This window comes from Xenopus laevis, chromosome 1S (assembly GCF_017654675.1).
Source record: "Xenopus laevis strain J_2021 chromosome 1S, Xenopus_laevis_v10.1, whole genome shotgun sequence".
Taxonomy (NCBI): Eukaryota; Metazoa; Chordata; class Amphibia; order Anura; family Pipidae; genus Xenopus; species Xenopus laevis.
In genome coordinates, this window is record NC_054372.1 from 110798370 (window position 1) to 110811998 (window position 13629).

At 34.8% G+C, this 13629-nt stretch overlaps 1 protein-coding gene across 1 annotated transcript; it reads left to right on the forward strand.

The window, feature by feature from the left end:
* Positions 1–696: 696 nt before the first annotated feature.
* Positions 697–9572, forward strand: dmrta1.S (DMRT like family A1 S homeolog). The gene is given in 2 exon segments (NM_001091454.1): positions 697–1419; positions 8530–9572. Coding segments are annotated over 2 exon segments (1347 nt in total). The 5' UTR covers positions 697–905; the 3' UTR covers positions 9363–9572.
* Positions 9573–13629: the final 4057 nt, after the last annotated feature.

A 13629-nucleotide genomic window follows, 5' to 3' on the forward strand; every position in this document is an offset into this window, starting at 1 on the left:
CATCCTCGGGGTATAATAAATCTCGAAGAATTTGAGTTGATTTTTCCACTAAAAATTCAGATTTAATATTAAAAAAATTGAACTATTTGAGTTTTTAGCATTCCGACTTTAATAAATAACCCTTCATTTTTGCAATCAAAATTGTAATTTAAAGGCTGCAGTACCTCTACATATTTTCAGGAATTAGAACAGAAGCAAATGGTGTCATGTATCTTTATAAATGATGTGTCCAGCCACAAGTGTCTTTCTTGAAAGCAGTTTGTAGAAACAAATTTCTTTGTTTTATTTCATAGAAAGCCTATCATGCCAAAGTTATCTGGTGGACAGTATTAGATTTTATAGGATATTTATCTGGAAATGTTTTTCTGTGTCACCCAGCACCCTTTCAGTTTAGTTTCCGTGCAAATTTTTAAAACATGTTCTTGACATATTGAAATATTTAATACCATATGAACTACTGTTAGTCCATGTAATCATATAGGGGAAAATAAATGCAGAGCAGAATGTAAGAGCTGTATCATAGTTATCATATTGATGTAATATTCTGACAATGTTAAATCCTTAATTCTCTTTACAAAGTTTGGTTTAATTTGATCACACCCTAATCCCCATCCCCTTCCAGGGAGGACACTCCTCAGTACTCACAGCATTCAGTTCTAATTTGAATAGAAAATCTCCTTTCTGCAAATGTGGTGCCTTAGAGAAACCACATACAGGTTTGGCAACGCCTCCAGAGAAAGCCTCTTATTCCCCATGACTCATAACCAAGCCAAATCATTTCGCAAACAGTGTGAGCAGCAGTCACACTGTCATATCAGAGCATAAGGCTCTGGGAACAACAAGCAAGTTTCCTAGATTGGTCGCCCAATTTAAAGAGAGGTTGCCAACTATCTGCACATCAAGCCATGGACTGCAAAAGCCCAAACATGAACCCTAGACCTCTGCTGCATCCAAGTTTGCTCTCCTCTTCAACATCCCTCTCTTCTTCTTCAGTTTTATCTATGCCTCCTGCAGTGCCAATGCCTGCCTCATTCCTGAGACCCCCTGCACTGCTACTGAGAGCTGCCGCAGCGAATGCTACCTGCAGTCCACGGGTTACAGTATCACTGGACAGGGGTGCAGGCAATTCTTTGTATCCACGAACACCAAAGTGTGCCCGCTGCCGCAACCATGGTGTTGTATCAGCCCTTAAGGGGCATAAGCGATTTTGTCGCTGGAGGGACTGTTCATGCGCTAAGTGCACTCTTATTGCAGAAAGGCAGAGGGTAATGGCTGCTCAAGTGGCACTTAGAAGGCAACAGGCACAAGAGGAGTGCGAAGTGAGGGATGTGCAACACTTCTTGTACCCAGGAGGAGAAAGAGAGACCCCTGGAACTAGGGCTCAGGCATTGCAGATTATCAGCAGAGAAGAAAATAAAGGTGAGTGGTTCAGGTATATGCCTTAAATTAAACAGTTAACATCAAACATCAAACATTTTCCAACAAACTGCTTGTGTATGTTTGCGATGGTAAAATGATCCATATTATTAGGTAAAAAAACATTGACTTATTTCATAGTTAAGAAGAGCTCAAGCCAGATACAGTATATACATTTTTCAAATGCAGCCACTGTGTTTCATACTGTGAAAACTTGATATGATATTTATACTGTTTGTCACTCATCTGTTGGGAAAATCCCTCCCTTTGAAAATCCTTGTAAGCGAAAGAACTAACTCTACCACATATGCAGTATATGAAGATATTCTGCAACGTGCTTGTTTGTATGGCAGCGACCTCTGTGTCATAGTTACTGATCCTTGAAGCAATATATTTTTCCTACAAGTGACTATACAACGTTTTCTCGATCCTGAGTAAACTGCAGGTCCGGTTCTTTCTCCAGCACTTTACTGGAGAAAATGTTTCTGTTTAAAATATAGTAAATATCATGTGCAGTCTTGCACTTAGTGAATCATCTAGAAAATGCATCAATTAATTTAGCTAATAAAAAAATACGGCTGCAAAAATGGCAGCACTAGCAATTACTAGACTTTTTCTGTAATACGAGAAAACTCCTTTATTAGTTATTGTGTGTTTTTGATTTGATTGTATATTTTCCTCTGAGTGTTACTGCATATTCTTATATGTAGTAAACAGAGAGCAAAAGACATAAGGGGGAATGTAATAAACGTCGCAAAGCGAAAAACAATTTGCACCAATAAAATTTCACATGTTGCAATGTAATATTCTTCCTTAAACTGTTATTGCATTGTAAATTTTAATTGCGCATTGCAAATTTTATTTGCGCATTGCCCACTTTTAAGAAGTGCTTGAAGGCGTCCTAATCTTTTGCAGCAAACCTAGCAACTTTTTCACATTCACTGCTCACTGGCGCAAACTCTTTCTTCCACCGTCAGAAGAGGTCGCCAAGCAGTTTACGGGTTCGCAAAATCAATATTAAATTCGTGCACAGCAAAATTTGTTTACGCAACAGCATTGCAAATAGTTTTTCCATTACTGACTTTTATTTCATTCCCCCAATAAAGTTTAATTTATCTAGGGAAGAAGACAAAAAAATGTTATAGAAAAAAAATGAGCCCCTAATATATCAATGGTATATTTTGAGCCATAGTCTGTGTGCTTTGCAATAATGTGTATGCCCCATTTTTACATATAGGTAAAGTTCTATTACCAAAAGCATAAAGGCACATACATAGCTTCAAATTCACAAATCAGTATTTCTCAACTTTAATTCTACAATTCTATCTGTACTAAATCTAAACTCCCATAATTGAGTTAACTACAAACATCCTTCTATGGCATTTCTGACAATCCCCAATGTGCAATAAGTCTAAGTTAGCATACTATGTACAGTCCCTTTCTGAAGATTCAACATGAAGTAAATGGTGGTATACCAACATCTGTACATCAAATATTTTTTTATAGAATTAATTTTGCCCCTTCCTTAATGGCTTTTCTTAGAGCTGACGTGGAAGAGGGCATTTATAACCACAAAACATAAAAATCACCATCACATAATCAGATTACAAGTTAATGTGATTTTGTTGGGTGCTTGTTCTTTGGATTGCAAATAAAGTACAATATTTCAGTTTGGTAAACATTTGTTTACATACAGTTTTGTTGTAATACCACTGTGTATTTGGATATACTAAAGGAAGAATAGGCTCAGATGGGCCCATTTAATAACTTTGGGCAAATTTGCAGTAATCCTTAGGAAACAATCAGCAATCAACTTTTATGAGGCTACACAGGATGAATAATAAAAAATCAAATCAAATCCCTGACTGGATGCTATAGCTTTCTGCTGTGAGTTACTATGCCCATAGCTGGTGAAATAGCCCCAGTGGCACCTACTTTACTGTAATCATTACAGCTAGCATAAGTCATTCTAATCTATTGGACATTTGCTTATCTTATTTAAGTCTCAAAAGTCAGTTTAGAGCTTAGTTTAGTGCTATGATAAACACATATAACTACTTACTAGATTCCTGCCATGATATATATTAACAATGAAGAACAGAAATGGGTAAATCAGCACTACAATAATCCACAAGGCCACCAATGTAAAAGTGAAAAAAAAAATCTATATTTATAGCAACATTTCAAAAGCCTCATGCGTTTTGTGCCAAGGTACATTTAATCATTAGCTGCATGTAATAGCAATGACCAGTAGCATGTTTATGAATATAGAAGTGACAAAGACTAGAGAATTGCTGTTCCCCTGATAAAGGTCTGTTAAAAGGTTGTTCAAATTTAAAATGTTAAAAAGATTACTCCTGTGACAATGTAACCATTTAATGCTGATCTGGGAAGGGAACTCATATTTCAGCTGGAAAGTGTTAGCCTGTCAGAGCATCAAAATGTGCCACATACTGTCACTTACTATTAGTGGAGTAAACCTTGATCTAGTCTAGGGCATATGTATTTTGACATCATTTTACCATAAACAGATTAGTCATTAGTTTGTATATACAGTATGCATCCATGAAAATACAGGAACATGGTCCCTTGGTGCCTGGTTCATCTTCTTTTAAATACAGTAATGAAACACACACACACGCATATACAGGTATGGGACCTGTTATCCTGAATGCTTGGGATCTGGGACTTTTGGATAATGGATCTTTCCATAATTTGGATCATACCTTAAGTCTGCTAAATATAATTTACATTTTAAATAAGGCCAATAAGATGGTTCTGTATCCAGTAAGGATTAATTATATCGTAGTTAGAATCAAATACAAGTTGTTTTATTAATACAGAAAAAATGAAATCATTTTTAAATACTGAACTATTTGTTTAAAATAGAGTCTATGGGAGATGGCCATTCTGTAATTTGGATCTTTCTGGATAAAACATTATATATATATATATATATATATATATATATATATATATATATATATATATATATATATATTTGTAACGTTAAAATGTGTGACACTTTTTTTTCCTACTGTAGTGACACAAATTATACACTTAGGAATATATTGTTCTGTAGCCATTAAAATGGAAATGTAATCATTCAATGACGTGGTTTGTAACATTTCTAACTTGTTCTGCATTTTAGAAAAGGCATTATGTTGTCATTCATGGATTAATTGCAAAAGGTGCAATGCTGAATTACTGTAAAACAATGTGCCCACTGCACCAAAACCTATTAACTCATCTATATTTTAATCATATATGAGCTACAGTATATGCTTTTATATGTGAATGTGATAGTTTATTAGTTCTGTTACTTGCTTGTCCTGTATGACTGAATCCAATAAGACTGAATCCTTTGTTTCTTTGTTCTTCAAAAGGCTGATTTTCAAATGTTTGTCTATGCACGGAAGACTTAATTTCAGCAAATTTTCATACATTGGAAAGAACACCCAAACTTTCTGTAGCTATAATCTATTTCAGTTAATCACATTTTTAATTTAATGATTTCTTGTGCCGTCTTATATAGATAATACATACTGTTTTTGCTGGCACACACTAAGGCTATGCAAATTTTGTTTTCATCATGGCAGGCAATGTAGTACAGGTATGGGACACGTTATCTGGAAACCTGTTTCCAGAAAGTTCCAAATTACAGAAATGCTGTCTCCCATAGACTCCATTTTATCCAAATAATACAAATTTTTAAAAGTGATTTTCTTATTCTCTGTAAAAATAAAACAGTACCTTGTACTTGATCCAAACTAAAATATAATTAATACTTATTGGAAGGAAAACCAGCCTTTTGGGTTTATTCAGGGGCCAATTCACTAACTTCGAGTGAAGGATTCGAAGTAAAAAAACTTTGAATTTTGAAGTGTTTTTTGGGCTACTTCGACCATCGAATGGGCTACTTCGACCTTCGACTACGATTACCACTTCGAATCGAAGGATTCACACTAAAAATCGTTCGACTATTCGACCATTCGATAGTCAAAGTACTGTCTCTTTAAGAAAAAACTTCGACCCCCTAGTTCGCCATCTAAAACCTACCAAACTCAATGTTAGCCTATGGGGAAGGTCCCCATAGGCTTTCCTAAGTTTTTTTGATCGAAGGATATTCCTTCAATCGTTGGATTAAAATCCTTCGAATCGTTCGATTCGAAGGATTTCATCGTTTGATCGAAGGAATAATCCTTCGATCGTTCAATCGAACTATTTGCACTAAAATCCTTCGACTTCGATATTCGAAGTCGAAAGGATTTTAATTCCCAGTCTAATATCGAGGGTTAATTAACCCTCGATATTCGACCCTTGGTGAATCGGCCCCTCAATGTTTAAATGATTTTCTAGTGGATTTAAGGCATGAGATCCAAATTACGGAAAGATCCATTATCCAGAAAACCCCAGGTCCTGAGCATTCTGGATAATAGATCCCATACCTGTATAGTATAAATTAAATAAATACAAGCAGCCAATATAGCTTTTATATATATATATATATATATATATATATATATATATATATATATATATATATATATATATATATATATATATATATATATATATATATATATATATATATATTGTATATACAATCTTGCAAAGAACAGCACTCCATTGGGATTTTTCGTGATCAAATTATTATTATATGTATAACCGAAGTGACGTTTCGGTCCCCATTGGGAACTTTCTCAAGGCAGAGAAAAGTCCCAATGGGGACCGAAATGTCATGTTGGTTATACATATAATAATAATTTGATCACGAAAAATCCTGTAGTTTTCACACACATGTATATGTTTATTGTCTAGTGACTGCAAAGATACATCTTATTTTATTTACAAATTGGATATAAAGGCGTTCTTATAATTGCAGGTATTTGCGTAGGCAGTGTAATATAAATGTATTCCAGAATTATTGCTCTTCCTCTGACAGTAAGAGATCTTAGGGGCCGATTTATCAAAGGTCGATGTGAATTTTCGAATTCAAAAAAGTTCAAATTTCGAGCTAGTTTTTGTGTATAGTCCAAATTTTATTTGAATTTGAAATAAATTTGAAAATTCAGATATCGAAATTTATCATGAACTGTCTCTTTAAAAATTCAACTTCGACCATTCGCCATCCAAAACCTGCGAAATTGCTGTTTTAGCCTATTTTTTTTTTGGAAAAAACTTTGAATCGAACTCAATCGAATGCGCTATTTGACCGAATATGGACTTATTCGATCGAAATGGACCTATTCGGCCAAAAAAAACTTTGACTTTAGGTTGGTCTTTTTGAATTAGAATTTTGAAGTTTTTTCGAATTCGAAATATGCCCCTTAATATGAGAAAGTTCATCAAAAATGTTTTTTGTTCAATGTCAAATTCCTGGTACTGAGAGAAAGCAGAATGATTGCTGGTGTGCACTGTCATGTAAACCAAACATAACATTAGTTGCTGAAACACAATATAGGTATATGACATAGTATCTGAAATGTACTTTTGACCTGGGATAGGCTCTTTCTTTAAATAAAGCATGGTGCCTTAATGCTAATAAAAACATTTTAACATTACCATGAACATGGATTTATTGTAGTTTGTTAACATCAAGTACAGGGTGCTGCCTTATTTTAGAGGTCACATTATGTTGTCACTAAATGTTAGTCAGTGACAGATGTAATAAATATTATGTCAGCTTTGCACATCAGATAAGTCCTTGCAATATTTATCTATTTCTTGTCTCTTTATTGCTTTCTGCCTATGTGGCAAGTGACAGATGTAATAAATATTATGTCAACACTGTGCATCAAATAAGAGTAGACTATATAAATGTACTCAGTCTGGTGAGAGAAGTGCAGAAACACAGTCATTAATAACATTAAGAGGTAATACAATAACAGGTGCAAAGCTTCTGGTTCTAGTGATCCATATGAACAAATCAGAAGGTAGCATAGCCAGTTCTGTTTGAAAAGCATGGTAACCATACATACATTGTAGTCTCATAAGCATTAAATAATCCATTAAGTAGGTACTGTAACTTGGAATACACGAACACAAAAGCATGATGGAACAGATCCAAAGCCAAACTCTAATTTTTAATAATTAAAAATGTGTCCACAATTACAAGTCATGTATTAGAAGTGACAATAACACACTTTCTGGATTGTATAAAGGATTATTTTAGAGATACAAATACTCTCAGCCTGTTGTCTAACGCCAATATATAGTCAAAGAAAATTGTGACATGGAATATGCTAAAAATACTGTATATTATGGAGGTGGGGGGAACAAAAATTACAAGGACAGTGTTCCGTTGCCCCATATTCAAGCTATTGTTTCTTGTCCACCAGTGGACAAATAGGATTGTAGTGATGGGTGAATTTATTTGCAAGGTGCGAATTCACGGCGAATTCCTGCGATTTGCTGCCCGAGAAATAAATTCACGAAACCACAGTGAAAATTTGCCGGCGTAAATAATGGACACCGGTGCTGTTTCGTGAATTTTTCTCCGTAAACATAAAAAAACATGAAAGCCAGGAATCAAAATGAAAAAGTGAAAAACATTAGTCAAATAAAATGTTTCCTCATATAGTGCAAAAAAAAAAAGCTGGTGTGATTTGTATGTCAGTTATTGTTTTCCCCCAAAATTTTAAAGTAATCAAGTTTGTGTATTGTAGTACTTACATTTATTTATACTGTGTTTGTTAATAGTAATATAAATGTTTCATGTAGACAGTTTTTTTCAACTAAATTGATATTATTCATATACACTGGGTAATGTTTGCAAAGATTAACCCCTAAATGTAATATATAGCACTAAGTTTGACCAGGAGCAGTAACACATAGCAACCAATAAGATGGTTGCTTTTAAACAGGTGACCAGTAAATGCTACTTTCTGATTGGTTACTATTGGTTACTGCCCATGAGCAAACTTAGTGACTTTTATTAGATATCCCCTTAAGTCAACTAATTTGACAGGTATGGGGGTCTGTTATCAGGAATGCTCAGGACCTGGGGTTTTCTCGATCTCCAAGCTTTAAGTCAATTCATATGTAGATTCGAAATGCACCAATTTTCTTCTTTCCTTCTTTTAATTTCTTCATAAATATTTTTGTGTTTAGATGAAACCTCTGAGAAGACTGAACAAACTTATGAAAGAATTTCAACTTCATCAATTTTTTCCCACTCACTTCCACAACCATCTCCCAGTGGCATTGTAAGTGCATGTCATATTTTGAAGACTGCAGGACCTGAAAATACAAGCAAAGATGAGTCTATTCAATCTTCTGGATCAGAGGAGAGATCAGAAGGTGCTGACAGTCCCAGATCTCTGTCTTCATGTGATTTGGAATCAGGGAATGAATGCGAGTGGCCAAAGGATCTAAGTGCCTCAAGATCTAAAATCCCAGTTGTGCCTTCTAGACAAAGAGATCCTCTAGAGATACTTAGGAAAGTATTTCCAAACCAGAAGAAAACTGCTCTTGAAAGCATCTTACAGTACTGCAAAGGAGATGTTGTTCAAGCAATAGAATTTGTCTTAAATGGAAAAGAAGACAAAAAAGATGTCAAGGACGTTGAAAGCTCTTTAGGATCAGAACGAAGTGCTGTTACAAAAGAATCTGTCTTAAATTTTACTGGGCTTGGAATTGGTGGTTTTGGCACCAAATCTGCCTTTTCACCTCTTCACACAAACCAGTCTTGTGTTGGAGGTGATACCAATATATTCAGTTCTAGACTTGGGTTTACTCCTTTAAGGTTAGCTTATTCCACATCTAACAGGATACCTGGGTTTATATCACCTTACTTAACATCTGGGTTTGTTCCACCTTTTCCTTTGCGGCCTGGACTGGATTACTCATTTCCTGGAATGTTACGGGATCCATCCTATTATCAGCATAAAGACACTGTTAATCTCACTGGACTTTATTCCAGGCTAAACCATGAAAACCAGTAGTACTATGAAATGAAACAATAGTCCCACAGTGGCCTTGCATAATTTAACATTAACAAATTTAGACTGAGTTGGATAAGATTCGTAGACATGATATCGTTGTCAAAACATTTATAAAACCTTGTTTCTTATGTTAATATAAAAAATTTTTGGAAAAATAACACCATTCTATTTTGTAAATACATGTAATAAAATAATTCATAATTGTCCTTATTTTTCCTTTACGAGTGTGATTTTTTATTCTTACCTTCTTATGTAATTACACTGTAGTATACACATGGAAGAAAGTCTATTTCAATTTTATAAAGCTTACATTAAATTTTAATTTTCGTGGTAGTTCCCCTTTAAGGATAAGTTCCATGGGTAGAAAAACTAAAAGTGAAGTACCTGCTGCAAGGGGCACTTTATTTATTTGCACCTTAGAGCAGCTGAAAAATATAATCTTGTGACTGGAATGCAGATGCTCCCATAAGGTTTAGGATCACCAGAAGTGAACACCATAATGAAGAAAATACAAAGGAAATAAATGCAGAAATACGCATTATTGGGAAAATGATGAAAATTAGCCTTATCACCTCTATGGCAGTTGTTATAAATGGACCTTTCACCTGCTTTATTTTTTGACTGAAGCATCATTCAGACCTGATGTTAATCAGCTGGAAAGCTCATAGTTACATAGTTAATTTGGGCTGAAGAAAGTCTATTAAGTTCAACTCCTCCAAATGGCCCCCAGAGAATATATATAAATACACACGCCTATTCAGAGACACCATGCAACAATAAAAAATACTGAAGGACATTTGTATCCAACTGCCTTAAGTGCTTTCTTGTATGTATGTATATATATATATATATATATATAATTTTGGTGAGCGCACTCTTGCCGGATTTCTTGGATGGTGGGTGCGTTGGTCAAGTTTTTGCATATGTAGTAATGAATGGACCCGCACTCCAATGTTCTTAGTGAAGAAAAGTAATGTGCTTTATTCACAAATGCATATCCAACGTTTCGGTCCACGCTGGGACCTATCCTTGAGAAAGGTCCCAGCGTGGACCGAAACGTTGGTTATGCATTTGTGAATAAAGCACATTACTTTTCTTCACTAAGAACATTGGAGTGTGGGTCCATTCATTAATATATATATATATATATATATATATATATAAAAAGATCTCCCCTATCTGTCGATAATGTCCTCTTTTGTACTTGTAAAGAGTAATAATGTCCAGCTGCAAGCAACTTTTCTTCAGATAAAGCAACCGCAATCTTAACACTCTGCCCTCATAATCCATATGCTTCATCCCTTTTAGCAGTTTACTCTCTCCAGCTAATTGTATAGGAATTATAAAGACTAGAGCCCACAACTGCATACTCAAGGTAAGACCTTACCAGAAAAGGCAAAATTATACTTTCAGTTAATGCCCTATTTTTATTTGCTTTAGTCACCACCGAGTGACATTGTCTAGAGTTACACTCAGTGACAGGTCAATATAATATTTTTTTTAAATTTACCTTAATTTTCCTTTGGGTATATTCTTAATAAACCAATGGTATTTGTGATTACAGCTATCTGCTCCCATCGCTGTTTTCCAGGTCCATGTCTGGGCCTCTTGTCTCCTTCAGTAAGTACAGACTTTGTTTATTTGCCCTGGTTATGGATATTATAAAAGATCTTCTTGAAACCTGATCAGACTATCTGACCTGCTTCATTTTGCACTAATATTTTGTGTAAAGGCAGCAATGATAGGTTCTCAAAATATGAGTGTCACCATCAGCCCTGAATCGGCCAGGATAAAGGACAAGGTTTGTATGTATGTATGTATGTATATATATATATATATATATATATATATATATATATATATATATATATACCTTGTTCATTATAGATAGTTTGATAGGTATATATATGTATATATATATATATATATATATATATATATATATATATATATATATATATATATATATATATATATATATATATATATATATATTGTATGGCCCTAGATGGGGCATACACATTGATATTCAGACTGCAGAAGGCTATTGGAAAATGTTCCTCTAACATGCAAACATACTAATAAAATAATAATTTAGGCAATAACTATGTATTTAACTCAGCTTGCCAAGAAGCTGAATCCTTACAAGATTTCTCTGGCAGAGCTAAATAGGTTTATGTCAGGTACATTCAGGCACTCCTTGCTGATATATTCCATTGGCTGCCTGACACATGATTCATTATTGTGACTAGTTGGATCTCTCACCTGGAGAATTTGGGATAGATTATTGTAAACCCTACAATCTTGCCTTTAGTTCGTCTGGATAAGTAGTTTTAGGTGCATGTTTTCTGCATATTGACTACGCACACAAGTCTGGCTGATTCAACAGAAAAGGAAATGTATATGTGTGTGCCAGATGCACAGTTCAAAATGTCTCCACCTGTCTAGGGCCAAGGTATACAGTATAAGTAGGATTGGGCATGGAAGAGATTCATTCAACAGCAACTGTAAATATATATGGAGAGTGAAACAGAGAGCACTATTAATAGGTTGTCTCAGAATGTTACCACATGCTTATGTAAAAATTAAAGACTACATGAGAAATCCTGCCCCAGTAGCTGTTGGAGGGTATAAATCTTCACAGAGTATAAACTAAGGTTAATAATTGCCCATATAATATATTACTTTTCTATATATTGTAGAATGGTTCACTTGATTTTTCTTGCTATAGGATCTATGAAGATATATTTGTATAGTGCCAGAGCCATGCACTATGAACAATTTATTTTAACAAACACTTGAGTAGTTGCTTCTTTTTGGACTCTCAGGTGTTGATATGTACAAGTACATCATGGTAGAAAAGTAGTCGGTACAACACTTCAAATCTTTGCGTGGTGCAGGTTCCTTCAATGTCCTCTTCCCATTGGTGTATGTGCAATCACCAAAATGGAACAGCACCACTTCTCTTGTAGAGAATAAAACTGCCTTTATTGCTAAATTTTACAAACTGACAATGTAAAGCTCACTATTTAAACCCCTTATCCGCCACCTAGTGGACAATCCACAAAGCTGTGATTAAATACAGGTGTACCCAATGTAACAATATACATAAAAAAAAGTGTCTAAACAATGTGCTTCCATCAGTGCAGGATGAAAAATGTCCAATGTAGCAAATTTGTAGAAAAAGATAAATGACATAAAAGCAATGTATAAAAACAAAATTAAAACAGGATACTTTATCTAAAAATAGGTCTAAGGTCAAATTCACTATTTAACCCAAATGGGGTTAGCATTTCCAGCTTTCTAATCCAAATGCTTCAAATAGTAGAAGAAATCCTAAATTAACCACCTACGCTGACACTTGAGAGTGAGGAACTGGAAACCAAACTCAAGAACCATGCAAGGATACAAGATAAAATATTCTAGGGGTGCAATAAAACTTAAGGTTATTGATGGTAAACTGTCTGCCTTTTTGCAACATTCCCTCTTACTCCCCTGTTTTACTTTTTGCCCAAAATTCATAAAAATCATGAACAGCCACCAGTCAGACCCGTCGTCTCATGTGTTGATTCCATACTTTCACCGATTGCCATTTTTGTTGACAAAATAATTAGGCCATATGTTGAGGTGCACCACTCTTATATCCGAGTCACTAGCAATTTCGTAATTAGGTTTAGTGAGATCTCGGGTGATGTTAATGATTGGTTTCTGATAACACTGGATGTTGAGAGCCTCTACACTTCCATCTCACATGATGCGGGCGTTGAGGCTGTCACGGCAGAATTGTTTGAAGATGAGAAGATGGATGGTGTGCAAATGAAGTTTGTAATGCAATGTCTTATGTTTCTCCTCCATAACAATTATTTCCAATTTGAAGATGATTTTTTCTTGCAATGAGGTCCAATGTGTCCCCATCCTAAGCAAATACTTTTATGAATTTATTTGAGAAAATAGTTGTTTATACCACTGAGCTTTATAAAAAATATTGTGTAAAATGAATGCACTATATTGACAATATCTTTGCGTTTTGGAAGGGGCCATATTGGACTCTAGAGGCAGTACAGGAAATTTATAGTGCTCTCCCCTACATCAGGTTTTCCTTGAGTTTCAGTCTGACCGATCCTCCTCATTCCTCATACTGAAATAAGAAACTTTCTAAATACAATCAATTAAACATTCTGCATTGTTTCTGAAATAATCAAGTTTATCTTCACTATTCCTCTCTCAGTATCTGTTTCTCTTCATTCTGTCTTCATGCAGCAGTTGG